Source organism: Mauremys reevesii, linkage group 18 (assembly GCF_016161935.1).
Source record: "Mauremys reevesii isolate NIE-2019 linkage group 18, ASM1616193v1, whole genome shotgun sequence".
NCBI lineage: Eukaryota > Metazoa > Chordata > Testudines > Geoemydidae > Mauremys > Mauremys reevesii.
In genome coordinates this window covers 1,172,588-1,195,407 of record NC_052640.1, presented here as the reverse complement: position 1 = coordinate 1,195,407, position 22,820 = coordinate 1,172,588, and the positions used below count along the sequence as shown (strand labels likewise).

General features: G+C 42.0%; 1 protein-coding gene across 1 annotated transcript in view; it reads right to left on the bottom strand.

Annotated features, from left to right (window-relative positions):
* Window positions 1-2,451: 2,451 nt before the first annotated feature.
* MN1 (MN1 proto-oncogene, transcriptional regulator) overlaps window positions 2,452-22,820 on the bottom strand; it is a 53,736-nt gene continuing 33,367 nt past the window's right edge. Inside the window, 1 exon segment of the mRNA XM_039505405.1 lies at window positions 2,452-8,432. Within this exon segment, the coding sequence (XP_039361339.1) occupies window positions 8,248-8,432 (185 nt within the window). The 3' untranslated portion in view covers window positions 2,452-8,247.

Below are 22,820 nucleotides of genomic sequence, written 5' to 3'. Positions count from 1 at the left end.
CATTACAGTGAGGCAGGCAACTAGGAGGCTGAGAATGACCTTACTCAGAAAGGTTCTAGGAGATCAGTAGATCTTCCTAGTGTTCAGCACCTTCAGCATGGCAGACATGGAGTGCACACGTCTGAACAACAGACCAAACTAATTCATTTCACAGCAAAGTTAACTCACCTTGAAAGAGGACTCCTGAATTCACAATAGACGCAGAGTCAGAACTACAAGGAACCACCTCATGCATACACAAATGTTTTCAAAGCAGATTAATTTGAAAATCTGCAGATTAAACCCCACATACGGACAAGCCCATTTAGTCTTAGAACCTATGACTATACAGAGCAAGGACTTGAGAAAAAAAGAAGCAGACAGCTTGTAGGAGCAGCTCAGTAAATCCACCTTTTTAATCTGGTTCTGTGGAGAAAATGTAGGTAGTATAAGCTGTATTTCATCCTATGTTCATTTCACCTTTAAGGAAAGAACTCCAGGAACTTTGCCTAGAGTTCTCTCTCAAGACTGCAAATAAACCAGAAAATTAAAACCACATTAACTAAAATCTTAATAAAACCAGGAAAGTGAAAGGTGTGTTTTTGTCTCACCACTTTGCAGGTTTTCCCTGGACCTTCTGCGAGTACAAGACTTTACTTTTCATGGCAAGAAGTAGGAGTCCATAGAGTCATGAAGAATATTAAAATTCACATCCTCAACAGGGTTTCAAAAAATAAAAACTAACAAGATTTTTAAGACATCAGCATTACAAACTATTTAAAGCATAATTACCAGATTTAACATAACGCAGTATTGTAAAGATAGTGAGGTCTTCACAGGTAAGATTAAAAAATCCCCCTCCCTGTTGATCCCTGGGTCTAACCAATTCAATGAGAGATGATCACATATCTTTGCAGGTAAATTACATGTATATATGACACACTGTTCTTTACCCAGTGACTCAAGCAAGATTTTAAAAGAAGTAAAGCATTCTCACTACAATGACTTGAAGAGGGTCTCAATACAATTTTTTATTTTTCTATTCTACTTGAGCTGAGGGTCTTGCATTTTCGACGGGACTTTGGTTTAAAGAAAACAGAGGTGATTATGAAAAATCTAGAGGGCCTTCTATGGGACATACTATATTGGTAGTTTAGTTATACGGATACTCAGATGCATTATGTATGAGTTACTAGTTACCTAATGAAGCATAAAGAGATCCTGGTAAGACATAGGCATAGTAGCTGGTTCCTCCTGTCACACTTGCTCACCAAAAAGTGAAATTCTGAGTTTTTAAGCTGCTAATTGGAGAAAATTGTGGAGTTGTCTCCAGCATCATCCAAAATTCACTCTTAAAGGTACTCCCAAACGGAAAAAAAATTGGTTGCACTTTTTTGTTGTTGTTGCTTTGCTATAAGTGTAAAGATGTAAAAAGTTGTTCCCCACCCCAATTATATATTTATGGGGGTTGCGTGGGTTTTTGCTTATTTTCCACATTAGAAAATATCAGGTATTCACTCTCTGTTTTTGCTGGAGAACTCTTTGGAAGACTAATAGGAACGTAGTAGCATAAAAGTGTTTAAACCTGAACAACTGAGAGGAGAAGAGATTTTGATCATACATATAGAATTCTGGTCTGTCTTGCTTTTTGCTTCCACCAGTTTCACTCAAAATCCTGAGAAACACTTGGAGAAAAAGCTAGGTTTGTGAAAAATCCAATACGCCTGTTCCTCTGACTGAGAACACTTCAGTTCTCTGGTCCTCCAAGGAAGCCCTTGGAAAACAGGGAAGATAAGACTTGATATTACTTAAATGTATATATTTTTTCCTGTACAAGCCACCTTTTTTGTGGATTTAGTAGTCTATGCCATGCTTGTCAATGTGCTCCAGCCAAAGAACTACTCCCTGGGACATCAGGAAAGATATTATAAAGGTTAAAAACAACACTTTTCTAAGAGATAATCATCCAATTTAGCCCTAACCTGTGCTAAATTGTATGTCCAATATGACACAGGTCAGATATAAAAGAATCAAAGATCCTTAGAATTGCAATAGAAGCATAAGATTTGGCTAAGGAAGTGTAACAAGGATTTATATGCACTGACATCTTGCTGAATAATAAAAGGTGGTAACTATGTGAACAGAAGGAAACTTGATGTGTATTTTGTCAAGTGTAGCAAGACTCACCAAGGATGAAATTCACCCCTGTCCAGAGAGCAGCACATGGCTTCAGCACCATCTAGTCCTGCCTCCACATGGAAGCAAGTTTCACCCTAAAAAAACAAACGGGTATCGGGTAGGCAGAGGGAAATCCTAGCTCCAGTGAAGTCAATGGCAAAACTACTACTGACTTCAACAGAGCAAAGATTTCACTCTCACTATGTCTGAACTGCATCATTTCACTATTCCCAAGAATCTCAGGAAAGACTCTATTCAAATAATTTTAAAACATTGCATGAAATATACAATAGCCACCATTAACATCATATTTATTGTTATTTAGTTGCTCAGTAAAACATATACAGATATATACAATATGCATGAATACAGAAGACTGCACTTTACATATTTAAAAAAAGAAAGAAAAATAACACTCAATTTCATGAGCTATTGTCACAGTCTTCCAACCAAGCATTTAAGAAATGAATTTAACAAGAGAGAAAAAAGATTACAGGATTGCCTAACACACAGCAGAGTCAAGTTTTCATATTTTACATGTGCAATAACATTTTTCAGAAGAGTTTGCTATGCAGTACGGATTACCAGTGTTATGATTCTTTTTTCTTATCCATGAACCAAATTTAGTACAAAGAAATAACATCCCTTTGCTTAAGGCTGTTTTAAAGCTGTAATATTCTTGGGTAGTGAATAGTGATAAAGTTATAACTGCCGGAATTCAGAGCCTGCAGTTTCATCAGTCAAAATCTATGAACGGATGGACTCAAACCAACAATTTTAATAGAGAAATTCTAAGACAAAATTAGACTATTTCCTCCATTAGCCTTAAGCAATAAAGGAGAAACAATTCTATAAGAATGGATTAAGCTCTTATATCCCATCCACTGAACAGCTGTGAGTCTAGAATTGAAGAAAAGGGTACACTGCAGCTTTAAAAAAAAATAATAATCAAATTTACCAATTCTATTTCTTCTTAGTATTAGAGCAAACATGACTTGCTCTACAGTAGATAGACTTGTGGTCATATTACACAGCTCTTCATTAAGGAATTAATGAACATTTAGCCTTAGTGTTGTGCCAGAAAGCCTTCAAACTGATTTCCTGGTTGGAAAGGTTAACTAGCCTTAGAACAACCACCTCTAAATACAGGTTTCAGAGTAGTTCGCTAAATGAAGTAGATGACAAAATTTTCATTTTTATTTCCCTTCCATCCACCATACCACGTTAATCCTGAAATCATTCCACATTTGCTGAAATTCACCTTAATTAAATGAAAATGAATCTACACTCATGTCACTGGAGAGCGAACAACTTAACTATAGTAACGGAGAAATATTAACCCTATGAGAACATGACCTGTGGAAAACTCCCAAGGAGCATTTAATAAATAAGGCCTATTCATTCTTTTTTGACTCATCACTCCCCATAACTTAAACAAAAAAAAAGATATTTTGCTCAATATGGTACTATGCTTAAACTCGAAGTGTAAATATGAAATTTCTTTTAACACATATCAAAAAAGTCAGCAAACGCTGTGCAGGGAGAAATTTACCCTCAAGGGGTAGGAACTAAAAGATTTAATTTCTAAAATGCTGCTTAGACTGATGCCTAGACTACGTGCCTGTGTACAGCAACTGAAAATGCCAGGCAGGTCAAAGTGGACACTGCAGTACAAGTATGAAGCCATATTATTTCAGGCAGCTGTTTGCAACACAAAATGAAACTTGTACACATGATAAATGCATATTTACCATAAAACTACTGGCTTTTTAGTGCCATGTTTTCACCCCCATGAAGTCATTCAAAATATGCAGATGCACTTTAAACTTTTTTTTTTGTCTTTATGCAGTCACTTTCGCAGCATTTGCAATTCACTGAATTTCATTACTTATTGGATTAGATTGTCCTCAAAGGCAGGAGTTTTAAAATTATACTGAAGAAGCAGATAGGCCAATGGGTATGACACTGGACTAGGAGTCAGGAGAACAGTGTTACAGTCCCAGCTCTGGGACTAATCTCAAGTCACTCCCCACCCTGTAGCTTTCCTGCCCTATAAAATGGGGATATAGTGATACTTAGCTCTCACACAGCATTTTTCATCTTTAGCTCTCAAATCATTTTTAAAAATGAAGACAAGTATCATCATTCCAGAAACTACATCTTTTTTTATAATCTAGTGCTTTGCTGATATTTCGTATATGTTTAAAAAAATCAGCGCACTTATCATCAAATCAATGGAGAAGCTGGACAGGAAACTTATCACAGGTAACAAAAGCTTAGTAACAAACACTGACCTGGTCAGTAAATGCATACACCTTATTCCACCAGAATTTTGCAAATAGGCACCCTGAAATCCCACTGCAATGTGCTGGTATCACCTCAATAATTACTATTAGGCAGCTGGCATTCTGTCCCTCAGTTAAGGTGAGAATAAGCCATTTACAAGTTAGGGAGACATGGTGGATGGAACAAAGCTACCAAAAAGGTTAAGCAGATCTGTAATATTGTCCAAACAGTTTTGATAAATAAACAAGCAGTTCCAAGACCGAACCAAATTTCCTCCCCCTCTTACTAATTTTTTTTAAACTTGGTTTAAATTCCATTAAAGCTAACGAGAGAAACACGTGCCTCAAGGAAAGCACATGCATAAGTGCTTTGATGACTAGAGATGGAATTACTTATATTTAAAATTAAGCATATACTTAAGTACTCTGCTGAACTGGGACTTAAACTGTGCTTTCTTGGGTTGGGGCGTGTTCTCCAAAGTGAGTCTGGGTAACAATTGTTACATCGGGAGATATATTACCTCAGACAATGTTATTTAGAGTAGGTGAAGGGCAGAAGATTTGAGCCTTTCATCTGGATCCAGCCAAGTGTCGTGAATACAAGCTAACTCCATATTCACCAAATTATAGCAGAGGCAAACTCCGTATTCCAGTAACCGTTCCAGCGTCAATAAAATCTTTTAAAAAAAAGATTAAAAGCTTCTCAAAATCAGGGATGTTTTTTAAATTCTGAAACAAAGACCAACTAAAACTCAAGGACCCTTATAATTTCCTAGTTTAAAAAAAATTAACCCAAGTCAACTCAGTAAGCAGTTACACAACTGGAAAATAAATCCACGTAAGGCCAATGAGAGCTTGTTCCAAATAAGAGAGCTGGGAGAACGTGACAAGTTAAATACCATCCGTAACTTCATTTAAAATGTTGAGAGTTTTGAAACAGCATGATTGAAAGATTTCAGTACCACAATGTACCATGAGTTTTTAAGCACAATTCCCTCCCTAGTGGTATCAATACAGAACTCTGCTTAAAAACCAATGGCCCAATGTGACCATCCAAGATAAATTCAAGACAGACCTCTGAACACCAACTCTCAAAAAGGTTGAGATTCACACTGTGAATCCATGAAGCAAGTGATAAATAACCATGGTGTTTCAGTCCTTTATTTCACAGCTATGATCTAATCCTCCAATGGTCTTAGTAACCACAAAGGAGTGGAGGAGACTGAGTCATGGGTGCTGGAAGAAGGGGTGCTGCCATACCCCCTGGCTTGAAATAGTAACCTCCACCAAATATATGGTTTCCACCTTCAGCACCCCCACTAAAAAAAAAACTGTTCCAGCATCACTGGACTGAACACATCTGAACAAGGGTGGGACCGTTTAGTCTTACTGTAAGCAGAGGCTATGCAAATTATAAATAGCGTTATGTAAAACCACACCAGTGTCCAATCATCTTTTTAATTTTTGTTTTTAGCTCATTTGTTTCCAGCTTTCTGTCCTGATGAGTATTATCTGTGAAGGGCAGGAAAGAATGGTTTCCTTTTATTGTATGTATCTAATAATACTGTCCTTAAAACACGACAAATGTCAAACAGAAACGGTCTTTACCCACGGGAATTATGGGATCTACTTTAGGCTCCACCAGCACCCTGGGCAGTTTAGAGAATGCTAATCTCTGACATACAGGTGCACAAATGTGAGGACTGGCTAGAATGAAAAGGATACCCACCAGTACTTACTGATATGTACCAAATTTCCCAGCTTCATGCTTGGTTCCACTCCTGAAAATGCCTTATCTCACACATTCAACATTCTCAGTGACATACATTAAAGGATGGCACTTCGAGTAATGGCACCAAAGCCCTGCTGTGGAAAAAGGGGACAAGCAGCTATACTAAAAACTTTACCAGCAGTCTGAGGCACCTTCTTCTTTAGTCAAAAAATGACGCCTTTGCTTCAGTGCTGACTTGTGACTACTTTGGTAATTTAAGGCTACATCTACACTAGAGAGCTTACAGTGGCACAGCTGTATTGATGAAACTGCACTAGGGTTGCCACCCACCCGGGTTTTACCCAGGCAGTCCGGTTTTTGGCTTCTGTGTCCGGCTGCTAGGTGCCTGGTTTTCAACCGGAAAGTCTGGTTGAAAAAGGGACCTGGCAGCGTCTGGTCAGATGTACTGACCAGACACCAACAATCTGGTTACCGCAGGGCAAGAGGAGGTGCCGAGTCATTAACTCCTGCCAGCCCCCCTCAGCTGGGGCCGCTCCTACCTGCAGACAGGCTCCTTGTCAGGCTGCAGCAGCTCCTGTCCCAGCCCCGGAGCAGAGGGAGCCTAGCTGGTGGGGTGGGGTGGGGTGGGGTGGAGATGATCCAGCGAGCAACGGGGGGAGAAGAGGCAAAAAAGGGGGCTGGGCCTCGAGGGTCCACTTACCAGAAATAAGAAATGTGGCAACCCTTATCTGTGCCACTGTAAGATCTCCCACATAGCTACTCTGTGCTGATGGTAGAGAGCTCCCCCGTCAACATAACTAAACCACCCCCAACGAGCAGCGGTAACTGTGTCCGCAAGGGAAGCTCTCCCACTGACATCGCGCTATGCACACTGTCACTTATGCTGGCAAAACTTATGTCGTCCAGGGGGTGTTTTCTTCACACCTCTGAGCCACATAAGTTTTGCTGACATAAGTGGTAGTGTTGACAAGGCCTAAGTAATGGCTAGATGACTGATTTAAATTTAGCCTAGCACAGGGGAGTTCCTCATGTCAAGGAATCAGAGCTTTTTTACATTCACGTAACCAGGAAGTTGTTTCACAGGAAGAGCACAGTACAAAGGGGGTTTGGTATGTGATTTTCCTTAAAAGGAGCCCCTGCTTCAACCATTATAGAGATAATGTGGTATTTAAACTTCCCTTCTTCTGGGAGCAAAATTAAAGATGTGGGGACTTTAGATACACTATGTCCTGGAGGTGATCTGCACTCCCCATGCCTCCCCAGTAAGAGAGAGAAGGGTGTAAGGAATCCCACTCAAACCTTGGTCCTTGGTGGAAAAGGGATTAAAATGCTTTAACTGGCAGTTTCAATTTTTTTTTAAACATGTTTGGTCAACCAGGCTTTACCGCTCCAGGCCCTATTGTTCAGAATAACACTCTATATCTGGGCTTCAAGTCAGCAAATAAACTGAATAGTTGTTTCCACTTAACAGCAAGAGATGAAGGCTGAATGTATTCTTGATAACAAAAAATAAATTATCTCAGGAAAGACAAAAATCACAGACTGAATACTTAATAGAGCATTAATTGTTTGGTTTGTATGTGACTGACGAAAGCTTAGTGTCAATATATAATATGATGACAATTTCACTTCAACCGGCATTTATTCCTGAACTGCTATTCTTCAGGATTTCCATTTTAATAAGCACTGAACAAAGCGGGGGGCGGGGGGAGGGCAAAAAAAAAAAAGAAAAGAAAAAACAAAAAGAAGGAGAAGTATCTGTCTTATTATGACACACTACTTGGACATACGTTGAGATGAAAAAGGAAAAGGCCTCATCTATAAATGTATGCCAAGATTACAGAATAATGGGGGAAATGATCTAGCAGGAAAATCTTAAACAAAAGTGTGCTAACTGCAGAAGGGTTAACACTGGTAACATACTGTGGCAGAAGATTAAAAAAATTGAGGTTTACTTTAAATTAACCCTTTCCAGTCCATATGCCACTAAGCAGGTACCAACCTAGAAAAATAGTCCACCTAGAAGGAGCGTCCCTTTAAAATTAAAAAGAGAAAAAAATAATTTCCTTTTGTTCAAGTCAGGGCAGCCACAAAAGTCCCAAATCTGTTGGAGATGTCTGAGTGCAGGGATCTCCATGTCGGCACCGCAGTCCGGCCCTTCGACTCACCCATGTCATCCGTGCAGTGGACTGAGAGGCATTGCAAATGGCTGCCAGTCTGCGCCGCAGCTGAGGTCTTGTTCTGGGGAAGGTCGTGGGCTGGAAAGGGTTAATAGAGAGATTATTATAAGGTCTGTGCAACATAACCACTTACAAATTTAAAACAGCAGCAAAGAAAAAGGAACACAGTTCACTGATCAAAGTACAGGAGACAGAGAGAACTGGAATCAAAACAAACCAGCTGCAGCACTGACCATGAAGGGAGGGGACATGCCTGGCCTACAGAAGATGAAACTCTTGCTTCTCTCAGTAACTCAACACAAGTTTTATTACTCAGTAGTGCTCTGTTTGTAGGGGTTTACAGCAGGGGTGTCAGAACAGAGGGGACCAGGGGGCTATGCCCTCCCACTTCTTAACAGCTGTAAAGGCGAGCCACAGGGTGAGGGACGGAGAGGAGCGAGTGGGTGGCGCGGTCTTGGGGGTGAAGAAGTGGCGTGGGGGGGGAAGCCTCGGGGGAAGGGGCAGAATGGGGGCAGGGCCATGGCTTAGGCACTAGTGCCCCCCCCACTTTTAGGGACCTTCTGCCACTCCTGACTTCATATAGGTAGAGCCCTACTGTAAGGTTGCTAGTCCCGTAAACTGTCAGCAACTGTGGCCAGTTAGGAAGGAGCTAGAAACCCCATCATAGATACTGACGTAGTAAGTTGCCCTTAAAGGAAGTTTCTTCCTAACCTTCATCATTAGACTTATATCCTTCAGTCATGAGAGTTTACAGCCCTTGTATTTTTTTCCTGTCTGACGTAACTGTATGTAATGTAATGTATTAACAAGAGCACCCTATGCAAGACACAGGAGGTAACTGTTCTGTTCTGCACAACACTAGTGAGGCCTCACCTGGAGTACTCTGTCCAGTTCTAGGTACTATATTTTAAGAAAGCAGTCAAGAAACTGGAAAGAGTCCCAAGGAGAGCTACAAAAATGATCAAAGATTTAGAAAACCTGACCTTTGAGGAATGGTTGAAAGAACAGGCATGTTTAGACTAGAGAAAAGAAGAATGAAGGCGGAGATGACAGTCTTCAAAGTCCTTAACGACTGTTATAATGAGGATGGTGATCAGCTGTCCTTTATATGAACAGAAGGTAGGGCAAGAAGTAATCATCTCAGTTTGCAGCAATGGAGATTTCGGTTAGATATCAGTAAAAACTTTCAAAACTGTAAGTACAGTTAAGCACTGGAACAGGCTACCAAGGGAGGTTGTGCGATCTCCAACACTGGAGGTATTTAAGAACAGGTTAGGCAGACACCTTCAGAGATTGGCTAAGTATACTTGGTCTTGCCTCAGTGTGGGGAAAATGGACTAGATGACCACTTGAGGTCCCCCCAGATCTCTACTTCTATGATTGTAAAGGTTTTTGTTATTTATGTATTAAATGACTTTATCAAGTCCAAAAAAAAAATCACAGGATTTAATATCTTGTGGCAGTGAGTTCCACAAGTTAATTACATATTGTGCAAAGAAAGCATTTCCTCTTGTTGGTTTTAAATGTGTTGATTTTCAACTTGATTGAATAACGTTTTGCTCTTCTATAAGAACTGGTGATTAGGAATGCCCGATGCATCTCCTCTGCACCATGCATTATTTTAAATACCTCTATCTCAGTAGAGGTATTTAAAATAATGATAGAGACCTAAAAACAGTCTTTTCAATATATTTAATTATACCACAATCCTTGAATCTTGTTTACCACCTGTCTGTGGGTCCCTTCTTCTCCTGTTACTGCTTTCTTTTAAGATAGGATGACCGAAGATGAACACACACATTTCAGGTGCTGGCATCCTATAGATTTGTTAATAAATGGGCTTGCATAGAATAGAATGGGATAATAATGTTTTCTATCACATGCTTTATTCACTGTAATAGTCTGTTCCCTTTTTAATCACCAATACACAAGAAAGAGGATTTTAAAGAGCTGTCCACAATGCTGCCCACATCTTTTCCCTGAGATCTTACTGCTAATTTAGTACCCAGTAATATGATAGTACAAATTATTCCTTCCAATGCATGTTACCTTGCATTTGTCATGAGTGAATTTCATCTGTTCTTGTGCTACCAATTTGCCTAGCTTTGGTCTTCGACCTTCTCTAGTGTCTATTCTAAATAATTTTATGGCCTCTTCAAATTTTGCCACCTCATTGCTCACCTCTCCCGCTTTGTAGACCATCGATAACTATATTAAAAATGGATATTTGTAGCCCCCCGAACCTTTTACCATCCTGAAAATTGATCGATTATTTCTATCTTTATTTCTTAGTCAATTCACAACAGACCCTTATCTTTGACCCTGTGACTATTTAGTTTCCTTAGTAGCCATATGCCCAGGACTCTGTCAAACACTTTTTGGAAATCTAAATGAACTAGAGACTCTCACACTTCACTGCTTCTGTAGACCAAACTCATGGCCCATACCAACAGCTCCCGGTTGGTAGGTTGGCTGGCTGGCAGGCAGGATCAGCCAACCTACATAATTTCAAGTAAAATTTTGTTGAAATCAGCATATACCCACAGAACATGTCGATTTTGATGAATCAGCATTTTCTGACAGAAAACATTCCATAGGAAAGTTTCCAACTAGCTCTACCCCTAACCTTGTGTCGCATCTTCCCATCCCCAAAAGGCTGTAGCCCCCACTCCCTCTAGTCCAGTGGTTTTCAAACTTTTTTTCTAGCAATCCAGCTGAAGAAAATTGTTGATGCCTGCGACCCAACGGAGCTGGGGATGAGGGCGTTGGGGTGTGGGAGGAGATCAGGGCTGGGGCAGAGGGTTGGGGTGCAGGAGCAGGTCAGGGCTGGGGCAGAGGGTTGGGGTGCAGGAGCAGGTCAGGGGTCTAGGTGCAGGCTCTGGGATGAGGTGTTTGAGGTGCAGGAAGGGACTCCAGTATGGGGGGGGCTCAGGACTGGGGCAGGGGACTGGGGTGCAGGGCTGGGGTGCTAAGGTAGGCTTCCTGCCTGTCCTGGCACCTTTGCCCACAGGCATCACCCCCCACCAGAGCCAGTGCTTGGGTCGGGGACAGCACACGGAGCCCTGGTCAGAAGATAGGGACTAGCCTGGTAGTACCGCCGATGGGAATTTTAATGGCCTGGGGTCAGCAGTGCTGACCAGAGCCACCACGACCCAGTGCCTTACATTCCACAACCCACTACTGAGTCACGACCCGCAGTTTGAAAAACACTGTCCTCTTCTCCCTTTTCTCAGCACCCAGTTCCGCATTGTGATTGGCTGATAGGCGTCAGAGGTCACAACTACATCTGCTTTCAGTGGAATCAGGCTTTTCTGGCTTTCTGATCATCACCAAAAATGAATAAAAGATTCTTTCCACTGATGCCAGGAACACTCCCTGAAGTTCTGGAACAGATTGCATATGGTCTCCAAAAATTATCACCTTACAAACAAGGCAATACCAAAGTTGCGTTAGGTCTCATTTCGCTCAGCCAATTACGTAACTGAAAATGCTTTATTGTGTTGAATACTAACAGATTAGAGAGGCACAATTTTCCTTTAGAAAAGCCATGCTGGTTTCCTCTCCCCCTCCCCCCTCAATATTATGTTCATTTAGGTGTCTTTGAACTCTAATTATTATTTAAAACTATTTGCCTCCTAGGGAAGTTCAGATTGCTAGCCTGTAAAACCCAGGACAGTGCACAATATCAGTTACATTTTAATTTAGAAAAGTCACTGCAGTTAGAACATATGTGGACTCTGTAGTAAGACAGCCAAAGATTCTGTTTTCTGGAGGAAATCACGGCTAATCCTGCAATCCATCATCTTTTAGTTTTTACATTTTTATTCCCATCCCAAGATACAAACGCCCTTTAACTCTTCACTGAAGCCTGTTATGAGGCAGCTCCCTCAAAGGACCAGATGAGGGCTGGCTCGCAGTTACACAAGGTGCTCAACAGCCAGATTGCACTGCCTCCCATCCCTTATTTGCAGAGCCCTGCCATCAGAGAAACAAAGCACTAACCCTGAGGTTTCAACTACTAGAGCTGGGCTGACCCAATAGAGTTTATATGTGGCCTTGGGGTGCAGAAACAGAAAGGAGTGGCTTATTCATTTCATTTTATCTGGAGATATCCCAGCACACTGATTAAATAACAAGCTTCCTAAAATTCAACTGACAGTCATTGAAAAGAAAATGAATTACATATTCACACTTGGGTCAAAATTCAATTGCCAGACATGGGGACTGGGAAGAGGGCAGATTAATTTCATTCCATTTCACCTTCCATTACAGGCATACCAGCTCCTGAACAGGAGGTGAGTTCTGGCATCACTCCAGCTTTAAATTTACTTGAGACCTGAGAAAGGAAGAATGAACTAGTTGGCTTGGAAGGTCCTTTCCAGCCCCTGCAAGGATGCCTTGCAGAGATCAAGCTCAAAAACACACCCTGTACTTTACATTACAAATGCAGGCTAAAAACCAAATCTAGGCTGACAGTCTTAATTTTCTCTCACATTTGACAATTTCACCCAACATTTACACACACACAGCAGCATGAGTAACACACGTGAACAGCATGCCAGCAGAGATTGCTGGACCTTCATAGCAACATGGAATTTCACTGCTTCTATGACCCATTACATTAGTTACAAGAATTCTCTTTGGGTTATTAGGGCTTGGCTACACTCGAAACTTCAACGCGCTGCTGTGGGAGCACTTTGAAGTGTGAGTGTGGTCGCAGCGCCAGCGCTGGGAGAGAGCTCTCCCAGCGCTGCAGGTACTCCACCTCCCCGGGGGGATTAGCTTGTAGCGCTGGGAGCCGTGCTCCCAGCGCTGCGGCACTGTTTACACTGGCGCTTTACAGCGCTGTATCTTGCAGCGCTCAGGGGGGTGTTTTTTTCACACCCCTGAGCGAGAAACTTGCAGCGCTGTAAAGCGCCAGTGTAGCCAAGGTGTTAGTCGTAACCACAACACACCCACTCGCTACCCAAATGCCAGCCAATGCTCAGGGTCACCACAGAGCTTGAATCAAATGACCATTCTCCAAAACAAAACATAAGCATCAACAGCAGACAGGAGAGCCTCCTCCTTTAGGAAGCAGAGATCTGTATAAACCTTTACATATAACTCAGAGCAAAGTCCCATTCGAAATCCCACACTATCCCCTTTGCATGAGTAGTGAGGAGGTGGTCAGAAAACTGGTGTGAATGTTGAACCCTATTAAGGCTTTCCCCCACTATCTCTCACTTGTATTCCATAAGCTTAACTAGTATTAGCTTATTACACGTCATGGAGCAAGTTAAAGTTCCCTCATTTAACCTGCTGCTAAATCAACCAAATATGAAGAGGACCTGAATTGTTACAAAATCATGAGGATATCAATTTTACATTAATCATAAAAAAAGTCCCAACACAATCTGACAGTACCGGATTTAAAACTGAAAATGCTTTTAATGCTGGATTATTCTCACTCTTACAGGATCACTACACAAAATGGAGAAATAGGTCAGAATTGGGGACAGTGACACTATATGTAGCCTTTATACAAGAAAATAATGTGAGCTTTGTTTTGGATTAGTGACTTAGATACCTACTTAGCAAGGTGCTATATCAGTATGATAATTTGTAAAGGCAACACAAAACAATATTACAGGGCTGCCTGCCTAGCATATTGGTGTTTTCAGTTTGAATTTCTAAGCTAAAATGAGACATCCTCACTCTCTGCTGTGATGATAAACAAAAAGTATCATTAGGTCAAAGATGCTGAGGTTTTCTAAACACTGTGAGAGTGAGTGCCTTGTAATTTACAGAGCTGTGAAAATTATTTATTCACTGAACACCCAGAGTTGTACTAGTCCTCCCCTCTCCATCATAAGAGACATGGTCTGCTCCAGATATTAAAATTTAAATGGCATAAAACTGAAACGGGCATCAAGCTGGAGGAGTAAAGGTGCAGGAAAAGAGACAGTGGCTAAGGCAATAATCCAGGCAACGTGGGTATTCAACAAGGTGTGCACAAAGCATGGTTGATGTTTCCTTTTAAAAATGCTTGGTTGATTTATTTCTTGTAGGTATCACGGTAAAGACAAGTCTTATGAGGATCTGAATGAAGGATGGATGGCTACAAGTAAGGAAAAGAATGGGGAAATAGCAGGAACTGCTGAGAGCAGGAGATAAACAGGGAATAAAGGGCATTCAGAGATAGACTCTGTTTTTAGCAGTGGTCAACAGCGGGTGTTTTATGTCGCCCTCCTGTCATTGATGTATCCCTGCTTCTCCTCTCCTTATAGAAACTGTATTTATAACGAAATCACCCGAGAGTCAATTTGGTTAAAAGAAGAGACGAAGCACACCTTCTTTCAAGGTCAGGAAGAGCTGAGTGAGGGTTTTTCCCCAGTTGGTGGTTCTCTGACCCTCTCCCAAAAATATTGCTTCCCTGAACAATTACAACAGGACGAGTTACCTCACTCTGGGCATCCCAACCCCTGCCACGTGCACAACAGTCACTCATCTGCTGTGGAGTTGGCCCACCTCAGACATCCTGCAGCATGGGCCATGCCACAGCCACACTCTGTCCAGGCCAAAGAACAGCAAACAGCAGTTTCAGGCTTTATTATTAACTACATCAATAGCAAAGCCTATCAGGTGGAATCCAGAATACTAAGATGCTGGCACTCCACGAAAACTACAAGGCAAGGACTCAGGTTTCTTTTAGGAACTTTAAAAAATGAATTTTTTTTAATTTAATGATTTGCCCTAATTATAAACACTTTTGCAATATTGGGTTAAAAAATATAAACCTGCTTGAGGCAATAGAGGAATAAAAAAGGATCAAATAGAAAAATCTATTTTTTTCAACTACGTCTTGTTCATGCCTATTACATAATACACAGGACCTGAATTTTTTTCTATTTTTAGGTCTCCCTTTAAGTGCAGGACACACTGGTCTCAGTACAGGAAAAGCCAGTGCTTTGTGATCGGTTTGACAGCAGAATTCTTCCTCTGCTGGAGGGAAAAAAGAGGAAGTGTCTCTCTGTTGGCAAAGGGATATCTATGGAGGTTCAGTTATGTGGAGGTTCAAGTTATGTTTGTTTAAATCAATACAGACTTTTTCATTCTCAGTGTGTCAAAGTCAGCCCCGACAAAGCAATAAGGACAAAATTCTGCTCCCCTCCTCACATAAGCAGTCCCAGTGAAGTTACACCAGAGACAAATATAACTCACTGACTGCAGTGCGGCTACTCAAGTAAGTAAAGCCCTAAACTGGTGAAGTATCATTTACAGGCATCGTCTGGATGGGTAGTAAACTCAGCTGCATGAGGAGTTATCTGGCACTGGCTGCTCTTTTGTTAGACACTGAATATGATATAGATCTAATACCAGTAGGGTGACCAGACAGCAAGTGTGAAAAATAGGGACGGGGGTGAGGGGTAATAGGCGCCTGTACAAGACAAAGTCCCAAATATTGGGACTGTCCCTATAAAATCGGGACATCTGGTCACCTTAAATACCAGGGGTGGCAGAGAAGACGGTGAGTGCTGCAGATGAGCCTCGGGGGACAAGAGTCAATTCAATAGCGATTTATGGGGTGAAAGTTCACATACAGGGTTTTCTGTGTGTTTGGGTTTTTTTAATATAGATTTTTCCTTGATAAAAACAGCAATATTTTAAAATCAGCAAACAAATATTTTCCTGTGGGATTCCTGCTCTGTGTTTAAAATGGAAGGGAGTCTGTTCCACTTGATGAGTAACATCGCAAACTCTACTATGACATTTGTCCAAAAACAATAATGCAGCCTCAGCAAATCTGTGTCACTAGGCCTGCCTCAGCATTTCATTGCCTCACTTAAAACTAACCACGCCACACCACCTGCTTTACGCAATACACGCTCAATCCTGAGGGGTATTCTTAGCGGAGACTGATGGGACTCAGCAGGTTAAAATTAATCAGATAAAGCAATATGGTGTCATCAGCCTTTCACTGCCTCAGAGTGGCCAACTTTAGGATAAATGATGGTCAATTACAGTGTGCACCTAACTTTTTGTAAGCAAAGAATTTTAAAGATGCTTTTCACACAGGAGTTATATTTAAAATATAAACTAATCCTATGAAAACTACTGCAAGAAAGCTGTAAAAGTTCTTCATAAAAGCAATGGGATTGTTACCCTGGCATCAACAGAGCTGTGTTGCCTGTTGGATCCCTGGCAACTGTGTTGGAGACTCCCTGTTCAACAGTGACATTTATCGTATGTTAGAACCTGAGATGGGTGCAAAGGAAAAAAAAAAACTGATTTGTAGGACATGCCACTTGAAAATGATCATCTCTTGTTGGTCGATGTTCAACTACAGAAAAAAACTGAAATGTTTAAGATATATAATGTGTGCAGAGTAAGGTGCCATACCTCAACCAAATGAAGCAATTAGCGTCCAAAAAGGAGTCTAAATATGTACTGCATCAGCATAACATCAGAGCAAAAAAAAAAAAAAAGCAAAGCAAGATGAGGTCAAGTCGATAGCATACCAACTTCCTTTCTAGAAATGTCCAGCTCTCTTCCACCCAGATCCTCAGTGGGCACTCAGCCCGTACCTAAGAGCTACCTGCTTCGTGACCACCTGCTGAGTCCCCAGCACTTCCAAGCATATTCTCCAGGTCTCTAGCCCTTTACATCTGGGGGAGACACTCAACTGCAGGGCTAAGGTGATCATTTTGCCTCTGGCTGCAGCTAGGGTCCTCTGGCTCTCTCACCTGAAGGGGGAATGGGGAAAAGCTCTGATAATTCTAAACCTACCATGCTGAGTTATTGCAAATGCCAAGTTTAACTTTGGGAAAATGTGTGTTCCTCCTTACTATCCTCTGAACATGTCCCATCAAACCCATTATCCTGCATATAACAGCATCCAGCATCTGGTGCTTCAGAGGAAGATGAAAAAAATATATATGTACCCAGGCCAATAGTACCACACTGTACACGATGGAGAAAATTCCTGCACCAAACACTAAATGCCCTGGAAGTTAACATGGACAATTATTATCCTCAACTTGCACACAGATCTTTCTAAAAGCCAGCCACAACATCTGAAGACCAGGGTAAACACTATAAAAAATTATTTGCAATCATTTAAATGAATGAAGCCTGACTACGTTCACACCCACATGTGCTTGTTTTCAACAAATATACTGGTTAACTTGTTTATTGACAGGGATATTTGTGCAAACTGCAAATTTTAAGCAAGTATTTCAGAACATTCACTGAAGACTTATTTTTTTATGAAGTCATGAATATTCACACACATTCTAAGGGCTTGTCCACACTGTCTGAAAGGACTATGTTAATGCAAACTGGGTACCTTAACATTTGTGCCAGCAGCGTCTACACAGAGCAGTCAGAGTGCAACTGCCGCAGGACTGGGAAACTGTGGGTTCCGCAGGACCTGCTGCCATAACAACAGGAGCAGGTAAAACATACTTTGTTCTGGTGGGATTAGGGGGGGAAGGGGCAGAGGGAGGGGAGACGGACTATGGTAATTTGTGGGAAACACTTTAAAACTTAATACTTAAATTTAAGTGAAGGATAGAAAAAGATTTGATGTCTATTATAACAAGAAGTATTTTAAGCAAAATCTGTTTTATTCTTTGAGTGGTAAAAAATGTCTATTTCTTTTTTATATATAATATATTAACTGACTGGTTTTTAGTAGCATAAGGGAATCAGTCTCTCTTGTGAAATCTAAGGTTTTTGCAGATGGAAATGGGATAAAAATGCAAGAAACAATGCGGGAGTAGGTATTTCAGGGCAGGAGCAGGATTAAAAAATAGTCCCACTGCCCAGGCAGGGCTCTGCCCCACAGTCCGCACTGTGGCACAGCGTACGCATAGCCTCAAAATTATGCTCAATCAATGAAGGAACAGAAATACCACATTTCTCTTCCATCCTTTCCCGTGTTTTCATTCTTCAACAAAATGGCATTTTCAAGACTGACAACCAAATGAAGGCAGAGAAGGATGTATACACATAGCATCAGTAAGCAAAGGGATGAGAGAGAGTACATTTTTTAATAATAAAATTTATCAAAAAGACTACACACCAAGCTTCAGCCCAGACTGACTCTATGGCCAAGTTATAAAGCCTCAAAAGATCAGGGTTTACAACAGCATACTTCATGCAGCCCTTCTCATACCTCAGATACACTTATTCGCCAGGATCCTACACATTTAGGAGGTTGCTCTTTTGCTTCTGCTGGGCTGTCTAGCATTGCATCCAGACTAAAAGAGGAGCTGTATTTTGTAACTGTGTGTTAGCTAACACACGGTAAAATCCTAGTGTGGACAAGGCAGTAGCTTTCACATGAGTGAGCAGGTCAAGTTAATATATATATACTATGGAGAAGCCCAGAGTTCATCTCGAGCAGCAAACTCACTACACATGTCCGGTGTGAAAATGACAAAATGTGTCGTCCACACTAGGAAAAGCAGACTTTTTTTTTTCTAATGAAGATGTAACCTAGTATACCCCATTTCTTTGAGGCAATGAACCACATCCTTTCTTTAGAGCTTCCATCTTCTCTCTCTCTTCAACCCACAACTAACTTCTCCATGAAGCTTCTGCACATGAAGATGCTACATAAAAGACATTTTAAAAATAAACACCTATTCTATTCAGTTGGATGGTACCACTCAACCAAAGACGTGCTCTGACTTCATTTCCAGAAACTCTAATTCCATTAAAACACATCTCCACCTACTCTGGTAGAACGCATATTACATATCCCCACACCAAAGGTGAGGTTAATTAGGGGAGCTCATAGCTAAAGCAATAGGAGCTGCTGTATAAAGGCAATGAGAGTTTATGCTCCTCGGGATATGGAGTCCTGCCTGTGTCATTTCTCTAATTTTGCCAACAACAAAAAGGAGGTGGGAGAGAGATGCAGACAAGGAGTGAGAGAGAGCGTACGATCACAGTCTGGTAAAGGTCTGGTTTGGAATGGGTTCCACTCTACATTGCAGCATTACTGCAAGATTAAAGTGACAAACAGGAGGTGAAGATCCCTGGAATGGCTACTTGCCTTAGGGCTTGTCCCTTACACTGCTTCAAAGGCTCTGACAAAGCCGCTGCTACTGCTCCTTGGCTGCCCCAGAGTCCCATCTACCCAGCACAGCGTGGGCCCAGTGCACTGCAGCACGCCCTCAATGACTAGCCAAGCATGAAGCTCTCAAATTGCTACTGATCTTGTTAAGGCTAAATCAGATGTTTTGGTTCAAAATCCGGTACTCCCTGATCAAAGATCAGTTTCCCCCTACTATTCCAGAACAACTCAAAGGCTGCATTAATGGGCTTTTGTTCATTTTGAGCCTAAGTGAGGGCCAAACTACCCTAAGAGGGACTAGATTTCAATAATGATCTCTTATGGACTACAACCCTACATAGAGTGTTTAAAATTATTCCCTTAGGACAAGATGTTTTTCACCAAATCTCCCACATGACAGTTTGACATATTGGTTCAGGCACATGGCTCTGCATCTGTGCACACTACAGAACAATCTTTTTCAGTTTTCAAGAAAAACATCTGAAAACATTTCATGTTTATCTACACATTGGATTTAGTCTCTCTAGATCAATTTACTCTTAGAATTGAAATGTAAAACAGAATCAGTCTGTTCATGTTTGTAAACAAATGAGCTACTTAACTGCTCACTAACCTAATGCTTATAAAGTGTTGGACAAAATATTTTCTTGAGCCTTAACAGTAGAAGTATATGCTATTTTTTCCACTTTCATCTATAAATACCATGAAATATATCATGAGATTTATTTTTAAAAACCAGTGTGATAAATCCACACACACACCCCAGTACATTGTGTTCATGCACTGGACTGTCTATTGTGACTAAACACCTTAGAACAGGAACTGTGTTTTGCTCTGGACTCAGTACAGCACCAAGCACTCTGCTGCCACCTAATAAGTGTAATCTGTTCCACCACTGACTTATTCTTCCTAGTATGGTTTTTTGCTTCCATCTTTTTTTGCAACTTGTGCAATCGATACTTCTGATTTAAAGCCAATAAAACAAGTATATGTGGAACATTCTTTTTACTTACTGTTTAATCTACACATGAATAAAATTTAAGAAAAAGATGAGGTTTATGTGGTTGCTCAGATGAGCAGATAAAGCCTATGACTCATAATTATATGCACAGTTTAAATATGGATTAGGCGATTTCCTCTTTGTTGCCCAGGAATGGCATGCACAGAACTCCTCAACTGCAATGTATGGGCCACATCTTCATCATTAACATTTTAAGAACTCGTTTGGTTTGGCCAGCCCATGGATTTATTAGAGATATAACCTAAGAATTTTTATAACCAGCCCGAGTGACACTGTAGAAGCCTTTTCTCACAAAGAAAGAAAGGTTCTGTAGTCAAAGTTGTGTGCCTAAAACAGAGCATTGTCCTAGACCACTAATATATCCCACAACAAAAGACTAAAAAGCTTTGCTCATTAAAGCATTAGACTTTGCCTCAGCCAGAAGAGACATCACTCACCTAGGGGAGAGAGAAAAGCAAGGACCACCACCGCTGCTCCCCAGTGTGGGAACATCGCCTATTTACCCTTAATGTTGCGTCAGTGCCCCACCTCCTCGTCAGCTCGTCAAATCTGGCAAGCATCCTCTAATCTTCACTGACTCCTCTTCTGTGGACAGGATGATTAATTGGAGGTACATGCAATTCTAAAGGGAGCAAGTATCAGACCATGTTGCAAAGATGTTTATTTTGCTTTAAGTAGTCAGAGCTGGCAAGGGGCTCTGCTAATCCTCGCTGCCTGCCCAGAAGTTAGGTAATAGAACACAGTGAAACACTTGCTGCAAATATGAATTTTTATTTTATTCTTAACTCCTTTTTGTTTGTATTTCCACAAGGAATGGCAGGAGAAGAGTGCACAAGAGGAAAGACACCCTGAGAGCGTGTGGCAAAGTTAACAGCAAGTCATTACCTCCCTCACCATGGGCTGAAGTCATTTCACAATCTCCCGCTTTAAAAGCCTCAATGTGCACAAAAGGGTGCATGTCTATTGGATGCACATTCAGTCACTAACGTTATGCCCAGATACAGAGTGTGCAGTGCCTGGTAGTGAATGCCTGAAGTGGAAAAATGACTTAGGGCTTGGCTACACTTACAAGTGCAGCGGCTGGGTTTAGCGCTGCTGCATGCGCTGTGTGTAAGGCCAGCGCGCTGGTGTGCACACTGACAGCTACCAGCGCCTGCAGTGTGGCCACACACACAGCACAGCGCTGTATTGAGAGGTGCATTGTGGCAGCAGGGGCAGCACAACACACAACACGTTTTTTCGCCGTTTTGGCGCTGAGTATTAAGGAAGGGGAAGGGAAGGGAAGGTCATGGTCATTCCGCTTCCTCTTGCCAGCCCCGCCTGCATCGCTCCCAGCCAGCATTCCCAGCATTTGGCGCGCGCGCGCCATGCCATTGTGTCTCTCTGTGTCTCTCTGATTTCTGCGCGATTTCTGCCCGAAATGCTGAGGACTCTGCTGATGAGTGTCACCAGCACAACACACCAGCAGTCGAGGCAGTTCAGTCAGCTCCAAAGTGACAGTGAGGAGTGTGGAGTCGATATCAATATGATATGTCTATGGATTTTGTGACTAGAGTGCACTAGAGTGCTTATGCATTCACGAAATGCTCAGCACGCACCTGGGGCTGCTGGGCAAGCGGGAAGTGGTGGCTGAGGGGGTGGGATCAGATGGGAGGAATGAGATGACTGCAGTGGCTGCTGGCTGCAAAGCCTCTGAGAAAAGGACTGTGACTGTGTGCTGAGCTCGGCTCGCCTCCTGCGCACTCAAAGACAAGATGAGAGAGATGCTGTGCTGGTGGTGGCGCGGGAAAGGCGGCTGGCTCAAGATGGCAAATCCAGACAGGGCCAGGTCGGTCGGGTTTGGTGGTGTGGGGTGGTGGAATCGACCGTGATGCAAGTTTGCAAGGCAGCAATTAATGAAAAGACTAAGAAGAACGGGGACTCGGGGAGCGGGAGCGACATTGTGGATGGATTTTTTGCTTTGTGGATGGCTGGGAGGGGGTGGGGGGGAGGACTATAGATGGGACGCATATTCCTGTTCTGGCCCCTGGCATCGGAGTACGTAGTTCTATCAAGGGGGTCTCTCTGGGGTGGATCACATCATCTTTGGCATTGACATTTTCATTGACATTTACACAGGCTGGCCATGAAGGTGCATGGAACAGGGTGATCTCAGGAAAGATGCAGGAAGTTCCCAGAGACAGGAGGGAGACAGTAGGGGACAGAAGATCATGCTAGGGGGATAGGGAGACCCCTTATGTGATCCCTGCCCCCTTGGCACCATCCTACCCTTGATTGCCTGAAGCTTGAGGGAAGCTTGACAGGAGCAGGAGCAAGGACAAGGACACAGAAGACTGCAGGCTGAGCGTTTGAGCGCGGTGGGGTTTGTGTTGTTTGTATG